At 33.5% G+C, this 17,398-nt stretch overlaps 1 protein-coding gene across 2 annotated transcripts in view; it reads left to right on the top strand.

Annotated features, from left to right (window-relative positions):
- The window catches only part of nompA (no mechanoreceptor potential A), a 132,447-nt gene that overhangs the window by 50,808 nt on the left and 64,241 nt on the right, over nucleotides 1-17,398 (top strand). For both annotated transcript variants that reach the window (XM_072525998.1, XM_072525999.1), the window contains 2 exons: nucleotides 10,375-10,725; nucleotides 13,752-14,033. In XM_072525998.1, coding sequence (XP_072382099.1) covers nucleotides 10,375-10,725; nucleotides 13,752-14,033 — 633 coding nt within the window. The remainder of the gene's footprint in view (nucleotides 1-10,374; nucleotides 10,726-13,751; nucleotides 14,034-17,398) is intronic.

Below are 17,398 nucleotides of genomic sequence, written 5' to 3'. Positions count from 1 at the left end.
CACGACCGTCATTCCACTTGGTTGCCGGATTGATTTCGAAAGATATGGGAGCAATTTGAAGCTGAATCTGAATAGGGTAGTGATCAGAACCTAAAGTGTCTTGATATACGGACCAATTTACCAAATCTGCCAAAAAAGAGGAGATAAGAGTTAAATCAACTGCAGAGTGATTACCATTGGGATTAACTCTAGTGGGCGATCCATCATTTAAAGTAATTAGTTCCAAAAAATCTAAAGCTTCTGTTAAATCCTTTCCCCCGCGATCTTCCGGAATAGGGCCCCACATGTAATGGTGTACATTAAAATCGCCGCAAAAAATTGTACGAGAGATATCAGACTGTACCAATAAGTTTAACCAATCTTTTTTTGTGGCTGCTATGTCTGAAGGTTTGTATACTGAAACGAAAGAAATATTTATATCTGGAATAAATACTGCACATACTTCAACGCCCCTTGAAAAATTTTGAATTATTTCACTTTCTTGATAGTTAATTGTTTGTAAGATAAATATACCAACTCCGCCCTATCCGTCATCACGACACCTTTTAATGAAATTATATCCCTTTATATTAAAATTACTATTAGACCTAAGCCAAGTTTCGGAAAGTATGATAATATCAACATGGTTTTTATTAAGGTAATTTAACAAATTATTTTTATTAGATGTTATTGATCTACTATTCCACTGCAAAATTACTAATTGGTTTTTAATTGTTTGTTTATTAGCCATTTTTAAAGTTTAATCAGTAAAATAGTTTTTCACTTGAATCTGATTCACTATATGTTTCCATGGCATCATTTGGATCACTTGGAACAAACGCACTTTCTACAAAGTCCCGGATATTAGATTCCATGAGAGTATTTGGTGGTAATTGAAAATTTTTTTGAAATTTATTTATGAAGGAGGTAATTAACATTATAGTTTTCTCTTTATAGTCCATAAATTCTTCTCTGTAGGGGTTAGGTATAATGGGTTTAGGTTTTTGAGTAAGTTTAAAAGATTTTTTTACAGGCATCGTATCTGGTGTAGGCGAGGTTGGGTGTTTTCGTTTAATTGTTTTAATAGTATTCACTTTAGAAGCTGGTTTTGGTTTTTTAAAAGTAATATTAGATGATGGACTGTCGCCAGAAGTATTCGGTAAAGTTGGAAAATTGTTATCGTTGTTTAAAATAGAGAAACGGTTATTCGTAGCCACCTTCGCATATGATGGATTATTGTATATATTTTCGGCTTCTTTAAAAGAAATGTTTTCAACTGACATAATTTGTTTTATCCCCTTTTGCTTTGCATATACAGGACAAATACGTGAAATTGAGGGGTGGTCGTTATTATTACAATAAATACACAAATTATTTTCTTTACAATCCTCTTTTGTATGACTTGTATCTGTACACTTTTGGCATCTCTCATTTTTTGATTTACATTGTGTAGCTGAGTGGCCATATCTCAGACATTTGAAACACTGTACAACGGGTTGTATGTAAGGTTCAATATGAAAATTGCATAAATTTATTTGTATACATTTTGGAATTTCATTTCCTAAAAATTCTACTATTATCATTTGTCTATTTACCAAAACTACGTTTCCATCAGAGTCTATAATTTTCCTTTTTATACGATTGACACTTGATACCTGTTTGTTTGATTTGATAGCCGTTAATAAATATTCTTCAGAAAAGAAAGTATCTACCATCCTGACAACTCCTTTTTTATTAGTGTAGAATTTAGGTATAAATGCTATTAACTCATTTTTTAATATAACTTCGTGGTTAACTAAACTATTGGCTATTTCTAAGGTATTTAAAATAACCTTTACCCTATTAACTCCTACCGGTTTAATGTCTATTACATCTTTTTTTAAAATTTCATCTTTAAGGAGAAAGTGCCCTATTTTAATTGGAAAAAGTCTCCCTAAATTTTTATTTTTATGTTCCACAAACACATAAAATGGACCATTATCTCCTGGTCTATAACTGTTATTCATATCTATTTGCTGAACATACCTGCTATTATCACTATCAGTGTTTTTTTCATCGGGCGGCTTATCGCCGCCCGTTTTTTCTGACATCACTTAAGCCTTAAAAAACTCTAATATGCTCTCCGTAAATATCAATACCAAAACTAACAACTAATTACTCTTATATTTTACAAGAAACAATCACCAGCTAATTCACAAAACTCGAATACGTCCACCCACCTTGACTAACGAATTCGAACGGCCCGTTAAAAGTTATTGGATACAACTTAGTTTACATTATTCAAACTTATATATTAGGGTGTTAAAGTTACCAGTGAATTTAATAACATGGCAACGTACGACTCTACATGAAGTTGCTGGTCGTGAGACAAAGTGTCTACGAGGACTTGATGACAGCAACTGTTAGCAACATATAAGTTTGAGTAATGTAAACTAAATTGTAACTTATAACTTTTAACGGGTTTTTACCCAGATATTTAGTGGCTCAAAATATGTACACCTAGACACTGATGATGGAATATGGATTCCGAAAACGTTTTGTCTTCATGACATAGCCCGATTGGGTTTTTTAATTATATACCTTTTGTAAAGGATTTTAACAATTTTTTTGTGATCCATGGTATACAGCCAGATACAGGAACTTAGTTTCCTTGTGGATTTTAAGTTTACTTTGTTAACATATTTTTTAAACTCAAATACGTCTCCTCTAACTCCAATATACTTTCCTTTTTTTAAACGTTAAAAAGTTTCATATCGTATGTAATATATTAAGATTAATTTTTAAAATTCAGTGCAACACTGTGAACGATACACTACTGAATGCTAAACTACGAAATCAATGATCAATTTATCTCCGTCTATTTTAGGGCCTTTCTTTTAAGATAATTTAGAACGTTAGGGAGAGAATTCGTTCTCCTCCTGGCTTTGTCTGGTCTTCCTGGATTACCGCTCGGGTCGGACGCAGTTTTTTCTTGTACTTGACGTTGAGTTTGACATATTTATCCCACTAGTAGCTAAGGAAATATAGTTCGATCCCCACAGAGCCCCGCTTGTGGAGGTAGGGCTAAATACGTAGATATGATGTTTCTCTAACTTTCACTGCCTTAGTTTCACAAGTTCTAGTTTCTTATCTCTTCTTTGCAGTACTTCTTAGTTTAAGGTATGCGATTTCCTGGAAATCTTGAGGATTCTCCGAAAGATCCACATTTCAAAGGCCTCCAATTTATTTACGATTAATGTTTTCAACTGCGTAGAAGAAACCACCAGATGTAGTATTTTGATAAACGTAGTCGATAGCAGTCCTTTTATTTTTTCGGAAGATTTTTTGACCTATTCAGTATCAGGATTTAGACTACGCTATCGATTCAATATGCCAGGTATTTGGACTTTTACTAAAATTGGACCGTTTATTGTAAAAGGTTGAGGTACTTTTTTTCGGATTGATATTACTCTAGTTTTCTTAATGTTTATTCTCATACCAAATTGCTCGCAGATCAAGTTGGTCCTCTCGATGAGTCGCTGTAGATCCAAGTCGAAATTCGTAATTATTACCGTATCGTCGGCGTATCTAATGCTAAAGAATAAATCACTCAAGAGAATGAAGACTGATTGCGAAGAATCATATTTAAGACCAGTAGCCAATCTTGTTAAAGAAATAGCTAAGAACTTTAGTGAAATACATGAAGAACAAGAAGAAGAACATCAATCATATCAATATCAACATAAATCAAACGCCAGTGACAATTCTTGGAGTATACGCCATCTCAGATGACGAATCAATTGCTGCTAAGGACGAGTTTTTCGAAAAATTGAACGACATAATCACCAACATAGGAAAGTCACGAGAACTGATAATACTGGGAGATAGATCTGAATAGCCGGGTGGGGCAAAGAATAAACAGTGAGGTGATCGGTCCATACGGTGAAATAAACCTGAATGACAATGGAGAAAGGCTGATCCAAGTGTGTCAGAGTCATACTCTGAGAATAATGAACGGCTTCTATAAACACAAGGATATTCACAAATACACATGGGTACAACATACAAGGAATCTAAAATCGATCATTGACTATGTAATAGTCAAACAAAGCACTACCTTAAAAGTGAATGATGTAAGAGTACTTAGAGGACCGACGTATGGTTCCGAATACTATATAGTTAGGACAAAAATGGTATTTCCTTTTAAATCTAACAAGGATAATAACGTTAATGAGGAACCTCAACAAACAGAAGTGATAACGAACAAACGATATAACTTAAACAGCCTTATCAACGAAAGCACAAGAAACCTATACCAGCACAGATTAGACGAAAAGTTGCTACATAATATAGAAGACCAGTGAGTAGAACAAATTTACGAAAACATAACGAGTAGCATGAAAGAAGCAGCAGAGGAGGCCATTGGACTAAAAACTAATTCCGCTAGTAAAAAACTTTGGTGGAATCAAGAAATTGAAGAACTAGTACTTCGGAAGAAAAAAGCATACCACAAATGGCTAAACACAAAACAGGAGTTGGATATAGAAGAATACAAAGATATTAAAAGAAGAACACGACAACTAGTAAACACAGCTAAACGAGAAATGTGGGACAAAAAATGCAAAGAGATAGGCACATATATGGGAGGTAGAAAATGCTCAGAGACGTGGAAATTCCTGACAAAAGTTAAATCAAATAAAAAAAGAGAAACAAACATACAATTAATAACAACAGAGAACTGGATCCGACATTACGAAAATCTATTAACAGAAAACAGGGAGGAATATAGAGAAATGTCTCCAACTGAAATACACATATAGGGAGAAACGATAAACATCGATGAGAGGACTGTCATAAAAACGATACAACTACTAAAAAATGGTCGAGCTGCAGGTCCGGAGGGAATTCCAGCAGAACTAATCAAATGCGGCACTAACAAACTGTTTGAACGATTAACCTGGTGTATAAACCAATATCTAAACGGTGCACCAGTCCCGCATGAGTGGAAAGTATTTTTCATATCATCTATACATAAGAAGGGAAGTAAACTGGACTGCTCAAACTATCGAGGTATATCAGTAACCAGTACCTTAAGTCGCCTATATGGAAGGATACTTCGAGACATTATCGAACAAGAATATAAGGAACAAGAAGAAGAGGAACAATCTGGCTTTAGAGCGGGAAGGAGCTGCACCGATAATGTGTTTGTTTTGAAACAAATAATAGAAAAAAGATCAAGTACCAACCAAGAAACCCACCTTATGTTTATAGACCTTCAGAAGGCCTATGATCCTGTACCCGCTAAAAAGCTATGGAAAGTTTTGCAGGAAACAAACATTACCCACACAGTAATTAACGCCCTTAAACAGCTTTATGAAGGATCAACGTCGGAAATAAAAATTGGAAATAGACTTTCAAAAAAATTTCCTGTAAACAAGGGACTCCGGCAGGGGTGTTGCATATCCCCCACATTGTTTAAAATCTACATGGCGAAAGCACTGTATCAGTGCAAGAGAAAGTGCAGAGGAATAGGCATTGACCTGGGAGAAACTTGCCTATATACCCTACAGTTTGCAGACGATCAAGTCCTTATAGCCAACGATAAAGAAGACCTGACATATATGGCCAGAAAAGTAAAGGAAGAATACAAAAAGTGGGGTTTAGAACTCAATACACAAAAAACAAAATATCTCCCAATAGGCGCAGAACTATTAAACATTCAGATGGACACAACCAAAATTGCATTCTGCACTGAATATACCTACCTAGGAATTGATTTCGACACCACAGGCACAGACAATAGGGAAATTAAAAAACGAATAACCCAGGCCCGTAGAACAATTGGATGCCTTAACGGAGTTCTTTGGAGCTCAGAAATTGGTAAAAGACGAAAATACAATATATATGAATCTCTCATAAAAACCAGCTTAACCTATGGTACAGAGACATGGAGACTAACAGAAAGCAATAAAAGAAAACTCGAAGCAACAGAAATGGATGTATTTAGACGATCACTTCGAATATCTAGGGCAGACAGAATTAGAAACGATGAAATAAGGAATCGGATGGGGATAGATGGATCACTGGCAACAGACATAGAAAGGAAACAACTTATATGGTATGGCCATGTTCAAAGAATGCCAGAAACAAGACTACCAAAAATCGCCATGAAATGGATACCACCAAATCGTAAGAAACGAGGAAGACCAAAAAGAACATGGAAGAAGGGAATAACAAAGGCAATGAGCTCCCGAGACTTAACCGAAGAACAATGGAATGATAGAAATTCGTGGAAATTAGGCATCGGACAACGACGCAAGACGTTTTGAAACCGATATATATATATATATATATATATATATATATATATATATATATATATATACAAGAAGAAGAATTTGCTTCAAATATTAAACACCCCCAATTAATAACTAACTTGCCTAACAAGGAAGAAAGAGAAAAAAAGATCATCTGTATCTAAAGTCATATTGCTTAGATTTAGGAAACATTGACAGTGCACATGGGCCGAAGTATATTTGGAAAAACGCTACATGGATGCTGGGTGATAAATCGGTATAATTTTATTCGAGAGATTTACTGGTTAATGATGGAAAGTTTAAGGTAACTTCTGATTTAGATAATTTGTCCTTTTTTAAGAATATGAAAAACTTTACACCAGATGTAAAGTTTGTAACGATCAAGTAAAAAAAATGTTTTCTTTGCGTAATATATAAGTTTGAAGGCGTATCCTCTCTTTTAATGATGAGACAATGTATATATGTAACCTAATACTCTTCGTACATTATGCTGTTCTAGTGGACAAAGTCGAATTTGGATAATAGAATAAACGGTACTGGTTCTTCATAAATATATAAAATCTAGCAGGTGACTTTTGTGTTTATCATCCATTGATTAATAAATATATCATTTAAATATAACTGCTTTATTGTTTTAATTGCGTTAGTATCTCTAAACAACTCAATTGTTCCACCCATTTCGTTTAATGTTTGATAGATACTGATTTTTTGGCATTCATCCTATCACGTAACGTCTGTGTGTTTCGTAAAAGTGACAATCTCATAGTATTCTAAACCATAGGTTTGTATAAAATCATACATCATAATCAATATTCTGTATTTACAATCCTATATGAGTCATAGCCTTGTCAAGTATTTCTCTTCAGTCTACGCAATCCATCTCCTTCCTCCGCCAATCACATATTCCTTTATTCCTCTCATTCTAAACCATAAGTTTGTAGAATGCCATGCAGCATAGAGATACATTATCAAACTACATAAAAGCAGAATTCCATCTAAAAGTGATTTGTATAGGCAGACGAACGGGTCATAATAGAATGAAAAATATATGTAGAGTAAATCTCACGGCATAATAACTAACCCGTTGTTTATTAAGTCTGGTTTGTATAAAAAGAGAGAATGAATATGATAAGGAATACAATTTGAATTATTTTTTTACCAATGATAAAATATCTATGATCTGGCAACAAGACAGAACTCAATCTGTAGATACCTGTATCTAGCAACGGATGGTTTGTACATAGGGAGAAAATGTAGCAAAAATATGGCAGATACGTGTGTTTCATAAACAGTTTTTACTTAGGAAGAGAATGTAAATAATGAGAGTTATATTTTAGAGAGTCGATGTTTGCTTGATTGGACATAATTCAAGAACGGCAACCCGTCTATTACAGTGTAAATTAGAAGATGTTTATATCGAGTAGTGGACCCTATTTATATGTGTAGTGGCGAACAAGAGGCCTGTGTGTAGCGGTGTTAGGTCGACTATGTCGAGTAGTGGACAAAAGAACGGGAGGCTTGTGAGTAGCACGAAAAAATGGGTGTTTGTAACGAGCAGTCGATGAAAGAATTTAAGACTTCTACTTATGTACAAGTGTAAATGTAAGTCTACTTGTGGACGTATGAGGATTGCTCATAACAGACATTGCTGCGCCTATTCCTTGTTTCCTTTTTACACCATTACATCGTATGTGATGATACAATGTCACGTTCTGTAACGAGCAGTCGATGAAAGAATGTAAGACTTCTACTTATGTAGAAGTGTAAATGTAAGTCTACTTGTGGACGTATGAGGGTTGCTTATAACAGACATTACTGCGCCTATTCCTTGTTTCCTTTTTACACTATTGCATCGTATGTGATGATACAATGTCACGTTCTACGCCACTTTCCACATAAAATGTCACGTTCTACGCCAAATATCACATATTATGTTACTTTTTATATAATGTGTAAAGTTCTACGTCAAATTGGACCAATAGAAGCTGAGATACGTACTTTTTTGACATATTTGATTTTTTTTTCATGTCATTGTATTCCATTTGTTCTACTCGGAGATATTGTTTCTACATCTTCAAGTCAGACACGATCTATGTTTGCAATCATCATTTCGGCATGTCTCCCATCAAATCCATCTGAACTATGGAACAAGTACAAGAATGATATGCCAAATGACATTTCATATCAAATTCGTGTCAGTTCAAGGAATCCAAATCTAGAGGTGAATGCATAACCAGGTTTTGATTTTGGTCGAAGACGACATTTATTACGTTATTTGCAGTATTTTATTAGTCAAGTTAGGTATAAATAATGTGCCTAACGCCGCGCGTCGCCAAATCGTGAAGTAAGCGACGGTTTCAATTGAGAATTGTAAGGTAGAAGTGAATATGATTGGGACGCAATGAACCATTTAGATAAAACAGATATATCAATGTTGAGACGACAATAAAAGAATATGCACGATAAACTAAAGAAACTAAAAAATTACTAGCTATCGGTAATGACCGTATTTCTGTCTACAAATGGAATGGTTTGATCGTTTCCGCCGAATTTTTACGAATTTCGTCTCAGAGAAGGACGAACTCATTAATAAAGTACTTCCAAACATCGTCGCTAACCACAAAGATTGGTTGAGTGCAAAAACAATTTACAATTTTAGTAGCAAAGAACTAGGATATCTCCTTCTTTAGGTGCTGTCTTCTTAGCGAAGGTTGGCGATGACCTCTGCAAAGTCTTCCCTATTTTGGGCTTTCCTTATTAAACTTTGAAAGTCTAATCCTGTCCAATCTTTGATGTTGCGCAGCCAGGTCATTTGTCGCCTACCCGGGCCGCGTCTGCCTTCTATTTTCCCTTCTATAATAAGCTGAAGGAAGTTATACCTGTCGTGTCTAAATATGTGTCCAAGATAAGACGTTTTACGCTTCTTGACAATTTCTGTGAGTTCACTATTCATACGCCTTAAAACTTCTTCATTTCTAACGCGGTCGGTCCATGGAATTTTCAGCATACGACGAAATACCCTTTTATCTCAAAGCTCTCTAAACGTCGTAACGAGCTGACTGTTAACGTCCAAGCTTCCACGCCGTGTAATAGTACACTATATACATAACACTTTATCATGCGGTATCGTAGGGACAAATCAAGATTACGGGTGGTGAGTATCTGTCGCATCTTTAAGAAGGTGTTTCTTGCCTGTTCTATTCTACATTTAACCTCTTGTTCTTGGTCTAAGGTTTCATGTATCCAACAGCCTAGATACTTAAACTTTTTCACTTTTTCAACTTTTTTCACTTTTCAACTAGGATATAGATGACTTAAACTTACGAATTCTAAATAAAATCGCTAGTCCAATGCGTTCCTTCCTATGTAATAAACGAAGACGTGTGCTTAGCTTACCACTGCACAATTTACAACTAGAGGTTGGCTAGGTCATCATCATAATTGTAAATACGAACCAACTAAAACTATGTAACGGGATCCATTTGGTGGTGTACAAATTCATAGGCAATAGAACACACGCTATAATACTCCATGAAAATGTCAAGGATAAAGAAAATTTCTTATTTCGAAAATTCCGATTATATCAACCGATATGGAATTCGAATTTAAACGAATTTAATATACGATTGGTTTTGCATCCGTCATGACAATACACAAGTGACAAGGTTAATCCTTGAAAGTTTGTGCACTAAATACTGTTTTTCTCATAATCACTTATACGTAGTATGTTGACGTATAGGAAAACCATCCAACCTCGCGCCTGGCAACACAAATAAAAATATAGTGTATTACAAGATCCTTTAAAGAAAATAATTGAAAGGAGTGCAATCCACTCAGCTAGTGGTTACTTTGTTAATATATGGATTAGTTTCTTTTTGAACTTTTATTAAACTTAAATATATAAATTTATTTATTTAATCTTAATGGGTATAAAAAGTTTATAGAACTGAGCTAAAAATTTTATAGAATATTTATTAATTCTAATGCGGTACGAAGTTAGCCGGATCAGCTAGTGTATATATATATATATATATATATATATATATATATATATATATATATATATATATATATTACCCATATTTTGTATATTTTATAGCACAAACATCATGTGGATCGGGATCGTTAAACGGAAAATTGTTATATGAAAGACTACCAAACATTCAACTTCAAGGTTTTGATGATGACATTGTTAGAGATACTTCTCCGCCTTTTATGGTCCTCGAAAAGTGTCAGGATTTATGTTTGCGAGATAGAACACCAAATAATATAGTTCGAACTTGCACATCATTCGACTTTCAACCAGGCAGCCGAATTGCTGTTTACACTGGAGGTACAGATTACGAGGAAAGTACGTGTTATCTTACTTCCGAATCAGCGAGACCTGAAGGTATAGGAATATTAATGATGGTACCAAATAGTGTCCATTTTACTGAAGTTTGCATAACGTGTAAGTATATAGTTATAGTAATTTAAATTAAATATAATTACATTAATGATAGGAAACTAGGACACTAGGAACAAAAGTGTTTTTCTCTAGAGTATTTTTTGGCCCTGAATCCAAATCCGTTAAAATTTTTTTCCTATCACGTACAGTTTATTTTGCTTCACAGATTGCATAAATAAGCATCACATTTAGAAATTTGACCAAAGGTTTTATGATCTCGTGATGAAATTGTTGTGGCTTGTTTAAAAATGGAAGTATTGATAACGTACCTACTCGACGGGAAATTTTATCTGTATACATTTAGCAACCCTGCTAATTATGGCGGGAAGTATTAGCCTTCTGATGATAATATTTGTTCTAAATAAGTCAATCTCGGAGATCGTGTTTAAATAGTCCTAATATGCTTTGTTATATTCGTGGGTGTTTCGTGGTTGTAAAACAGAGGCAATATACAGTATTGCCCAAAATAAACACTACTGAAACTGAAACATAGATGTCTCTTTGTGCACGCTGTCATATTCAAATTAATTATTATAGACCTATCAAGTAATCCTTAGTTATTAAGACCTAATTGTTAAAAATGGTGTTAAGTACAGAGGAGAAAGTGTTTCTTGTGGAGCATTATTTTTGCTCATACGGAGTCGGCCGACGTAATAGTACAAGTCTGCAATACCTACGTGTGTGATCAATTCACACAATGATTTAATAAACGTTCTCCAAGTAATGCTGTAATTTTGAAGGTTATTGAAAAGTTTAGAAATACGGGTAATGTATTGTGCCAACAAAAAGGAAACTCAGGGCGTCCCAGGACAGTTAACAACAACGATAACCATAAACGTGTTTTTAAGCGAATCTTGGAAAATCCGAAAGCCAGCCAGACAAGAACAGCGTTTCATCTTGGCTTAAAACGAACTTCCTTACAAACTATCCCGAAGGAGCTGGGCGTATTTTCGTATGTGATTCAGGTACATCAACAATTACATCCCAGGGATTATCACAGTAGAGTGGAATATTGTGCCAGAATTCTTGAATTACAGTATGAAAATACTGAATTTTTGAAAAATGTATGGTTTTCAGACGAAGCACATTTTCATTTGTCAGGCCATGTAAATCATCGCACAAATCGATTTCTGGGCTTTGCCAGACCAGATGCAGTTCAAGAAGTTCCTTTACATAGCGCTAAAGTGAGTGAGAGTCTGGTGTGCAGTTTAGGAACACACGGAATCATAGGTCCATACTTTATCGAAGAAAATGGTAGGGAAGTCACACTTAATCAACAGATGTACATATAAATTTTAACACTCTTTATCCCTGATCTACGTTAATTTTGTTGTGCACGAAATTTGGAATTTCGAGACCAATTTTTCCAGCAGGATGGGGCAACTTGCCATACTGCTGTCGTAATTCGTCAATTTCTTCAGGAACCTTTTTCAAATAAATTCATTTTACGATTTACTGACTACCCCTATCCTGCACATTTTCCAGACTTAACGCATATATTTGGGACACGGTTAAAACTGCATTTTTTAAACGGGCACCACAAACCATCAATGAGTTAAAGGATGCCGTTAAAGCCTTCTTCGCGGACTTGAGACAACCTTTATTCCATAACATTACAAAAAATCTGAAATATCGGTATGAAGTCTGTCTTGAGAGAGGAGGAGTTCATTTAAAACATGTTATAAAGTGTCAATAATATGTATTTTTTTAAACAATAAAATAATTACAAGTTCAGTACTGTTTATTTTGGGCCATACTGTATTACCAAATCTGTAGAAAATGTGTACTTTTTTAATATTTGGTGTAAAACTTGGCGACTGAGATATTGATGGGCCCCTTATACTGTTTTTCGAACTTGTGTTGAAGCATTTAGACTACGGTTAACAGGTAAAAAGAAAGCTATATCCTTTGGATTACTAATAGTCTGGAGAAAACCACCAAATCATGTAGATGATTGTTACTTTTGTTTTACTAATATATATGGCTACTCCGTTAAGAACAAGAAATCCTAACTTACCTTCTGCTATTAAACTAGTGGCTCTTAGCTACACTATACCTGTTCCTGCCTCTCCAACTGTTCTAAAAGATGTTAGTGATGACTGTGGTTGTGAAAGTAGTGACAATAAGAACAATGTATGTGATGAGGCATATACCTGACGCTCACCTAAGTTTTTTACTCAAAAAAGATTAAATGATTTAGTTAGAGATTTAAATCTCCCAAAGGAAGCTACAGAAGTTCTTGGATCCAGATTGAAATCAAAAAATCTCATTGCGACGAGTGTCACTTTTTCTTGGTATCGTCATCGTGAACGAGAACTTGCTTTTTACTTTGAAGAAAGAGGTGCAATGGTTTTCTGTAATAACAAGCAATCAGTGAAGAAAAATATTTTGGAATCGACTACTTAATGGAGACTCTACAGAGATTTATTAAACGGTATTTGAAAGCTGCCCTTTTACATAATGGAAACAAATATGTTTAATTCCAATAACTCACTCCGTTCGTTTAAGAGAAAAAAAAACGACAATATAACAATTCTTTTGGAAAATATTGAATATTCTCTGCTTCTACCTCTACATATTAAACTGGATTTAATAAAGCGATTCGTGAAAGCGTTGAATCAGGATAAACTATGTTTCCAGTATTTGGGTAAGAAGTTTCCTAAGATAACTACTGTATATACCTTCTTCTTCAATGTTCATTCGTAGGAAAGGGGTTAGGTAATGCTTTATTACGACAAGGAATGAACTTAAAGTATCCGTTTAGGATCATTGGATCCTCTGCAGGCTAGAGTTGAATGTGTTGTGGTGGTACGAAAAGCAAAACAGTCCGAAAACCCGGCTTTATATACCAGTTTACTTCTGTTTAAATACTTGTAGCGCTTCTTGTAATTGGCTCTGTACTCAGAGTAGCAAAACAAAAGTTTTCTTACATCCACAAAACCAACATACAACTGAATAACTTTTATTCATTTAGTTTAATATCAATTTGATTTAAAATATGTTATTAATACCTTTTCATTACTTTTTAGCAAGTAGGCCTGAAAGAGAATGCCCAAATAGAAGATATGTGTTTGAACGACATCCCCGTAAAAAACTTAAACTACCTGCTCCGGATACTAAAGAGATCACAGTGTCAAATAGGACTGAGTGTGAAAATAAATGTTTAAATGAATTTAGTTTTGTTTGTCGGTCCGCAACTTTTGATTCAACTGCACGAACTTGCAGTCTTAGTAGATACACTAGAAGAACTCATCCCGAATTACTCGTGGACGATGCAGGTTCTGATTACTTAGAAAATACCTGCTTAAGTGGTAAGTTGAAAATAATATACAAGTAGTGTATATGTTTATTACGTATTTCGACTTTGTCCAATGTCCAATTTCTACTATTGTCGGTTGTGTCATTTTCCCCTTTTGCTGCTTTTCTGTAGGTGGCTATTTGAGTATTTGTTTTGTGTCTTTTGTGTAAGTCAAAAATCTATAATATTTATATAAATATAAAACTTTAATCGTTGCTTTAAATTTAATTGGGTGTTAAGAGTAAGTAATGTCAAGTACTGTCAAGTAGCCAATATCCTCTATTACTGCAAATACTTTTATACTGGCTCTTACAATGATATAATACAATTGGTATATATATATACAGGGTGTTTCAAAAAAAGGTAACCCCGTCTCTAGGGTAGGTAAAAAACTGAAAAATAATTGGGGTTTGCTTAGTAAAAAATTTTTGTAACGCCATCCGTTTTAAAGATACAGGGCGTTGAAGAAAAACAAATTTTTGGAAACTACTGGCAACATTGTAATGAAATTTTATACGAATATGTTTTGGAAGCTGATACATCCCATGAATTTGTTTTTATACCTGATTCTCATAAAGGGCGCTAGTTACACGGATCGTACTAAGTATTAGTCAATACAACTTTTTTAAGAGTATAATTATTAATCAAAATTTCAAGTAAACTTAAACATCATTCAATTTTACACGAAAAAGGTATTCTTCGTAAAACTCGATACTGTGTACCGTTTTCGGAATATTTTGATTTGAAAATTATGAAGTAATAATTGATGCTGGTATAAAATAGTTAGTAATTAAACAAAACTCACAAGAAGAAAATTAAATTAATGACTAAGAACATAAAATAAAATTCAATTACAGTAAGTATTCAAAATGCCCTCCGTTTTCGCGAATACACAAGTCTATTATTTTTTCTAAAGATTCCATTAACCTTCTAAACGGTAGGGGATCAGCTATGATGTCATTAAATTGACGTTCAATTCTTTCTTCCAATTCTTGGCTTGAATTTACCTCTGCAGCATAGACTTTTTCCTTAATATACGACCAAACTGCGTAGTCGAAAGGGTTAAAGTCGCATGACCGAGGAGGCCAATGAATCGGAGCTTCTGCACCTCTACCAATCCATCGATTCGGAAAATGATTACTCAACCAATTACGACACCTTCTATTCTATTATAAAAGATTTGTATATCTTAAATAAGGGCACAGAACCTACCTTTATTAATGTTCGTAACCAAAAAGTCACAGATATCACGCTGGCAACAGCTGAAATATCGAATAAAATTCAGAACTGGCCGGTATCGGAGGATATTTCTATGTCTGACCACCGCTGGCTAACCTATAATATTAGTCTGGAAAAAAGCCTTATCAAATCGCGCGACCCTAGGAGGACGGATGTGGAACTCTACAACCGACTCTTAGAAGATGCTCTGCGGAATGAAAAGGCTTCAACTTCAGGAACTAATATAGAATTGGAAAGGTATACGATATCTATCCAAAACAAAATAAGCTATGCTTATAAAAAATCCTGTACAATAAGGATGTTCCAGGAAAGTCGCAAAACCAACTCTTGGTGGTGCACTGAATTGGAACACCTTAGAAAGATAGCAAGAACAGCTTTTAATAGAGCGAAACGCACCAAACTCACAGAGGATTGGGATTCTTATCAATCAAATCTCAGAAAGTTTAAAAAAGTCTGCAGACAAAGACAAAGAGCTGCTTGGAGAACCTTCTGTGAGGAAATCATGTTAATAACATGTCAGTGTATTCAACATTTGAGTACATTTTGATTTGATTTTACAAATAACAAGGTTTCAAAACTCTAATTATTGTTGATTTATCGTCATAACAATCAATAAATGTCAGATTTCCATGGCACACTTGGAGAAAATAGAGGTATACCTATTAGAACTTTATAATTACTACCAGCATCAATTATTACTTCATAATTTTCAAATCAAAATATTCCGAAAACGGTACACACTATCGAGTTTTACCAAGAGTACCTTTTTCGTGTAAAATTGAATGAGTTTAAGTTTACTTGAAATTTTGATTAATAATTATACTCTTAAAAAAGTTATATTGACTAATACTTAGTACGATCCGTGTAACTAGCGCTCTCTATGAGAATCAGATATAAAAACAAATTCATGGGATGTATCAGCTTCCAAAACATATTCGTATAAAATTTAATTACAATGTTGCCAGTAGTTTCGGCAAAATCGTAAAAAATGCGTAAAATTTTTTTTTCTTCAACGCCCTGTATCTTGAAAACGGATGGCGTTACAAAAATTTTTTACTATATTTTTCAGTTTTTTACCTACCCTAGAGACGGGGTTACCTTTTTTTGAAACACCCTGTATATATATATATATATATATATATATATATATATATATATATATATATATATATATATTTATATATATATATATATATATATATATATAAATAAATATATATATATATATATAAATATATATATATATATTTATATATATATATATATACATATATATATATATATATATATATATATATATATATATATATATATATATATATAAATATATATATATATATATATATATATATATATTTATATATATATATATACATATATATATATATATATATATTTATATATATATATATATATATATATATATATATATATATAAGCAAAATTAAAAAAGGCACAGAGGAAAAGAAGTATAGACTTATAAGGGTACAATTTAAAGTATTAGATTTAAAGTATGTATAATAAAAAATTAGTTTCTTAGCAAATATCATGGGAAAAAAAATGTAAGGATCTCTTTTGTGTTCCGTATTGGTTTCAAAACTTTGGGGAATTTTTGGACTCTAGGGTCCAAAGTTAGGATCTAGGTTAGATTCATTTATAGGAAACAAAAATGGGAAATTTGAAAGTACCTGAAAGTGTTAAAGGGTGTTAAAGTAATTTTGTGGGCAAAAGGTTAAAAAGTAATAGCAGTTCTGGACTACTAATGTTGATTGGAAAACGTTTGCAGTATTTGAGTTTTGCAATATATTTAAATACAAATAAGTTTTTTATTGGGAGGATTGAAAGGAAGTAAGGATTGTTAGGACATTTGACCTAGATTCCGCGTAGGCAGAATAAAGGAAGGAGTTTTTAGCTAGAGAGTTGTGAAAAAGTAATATTTCTATATTAAAAATTTAAATGTAAAGAAAATAGGTACATTATAGAGTTAAAATAATCAAAATTTAACTAGTTTTCGAGAACAATATTTCAAAGTAATAAAGTTTTAAAACGGAACGAATAAAATCAAATTATTTGGTATTATTTTTCTTTGTTATTTGAGCTGCGCAGTTCAATTTGTCAGGATAGGATAATATTGATATG

The sequence above is a fragment of the Diabrotica undecimpunctata genome, chromosome 3 (genome assembly GCF_040954645.1).
Source record: "Diabrotica undecimpunctata isolate CICGRU chromosome 3, icDiaUnde3, whole genome shotgun sequence".
Taxonomy (NCBI): Eukaryota; Metazoa; Arthropoda; class Insecta; order Coleoptera; family Chrysomelidae; genus Diabrotica; species Diabrotica undecimpunctata.
The sequence above is the reverse complement of the archived record's forward strand: the minus strand, read 5'-3'. Positions and strand labels throughout refer to the sequence as shown.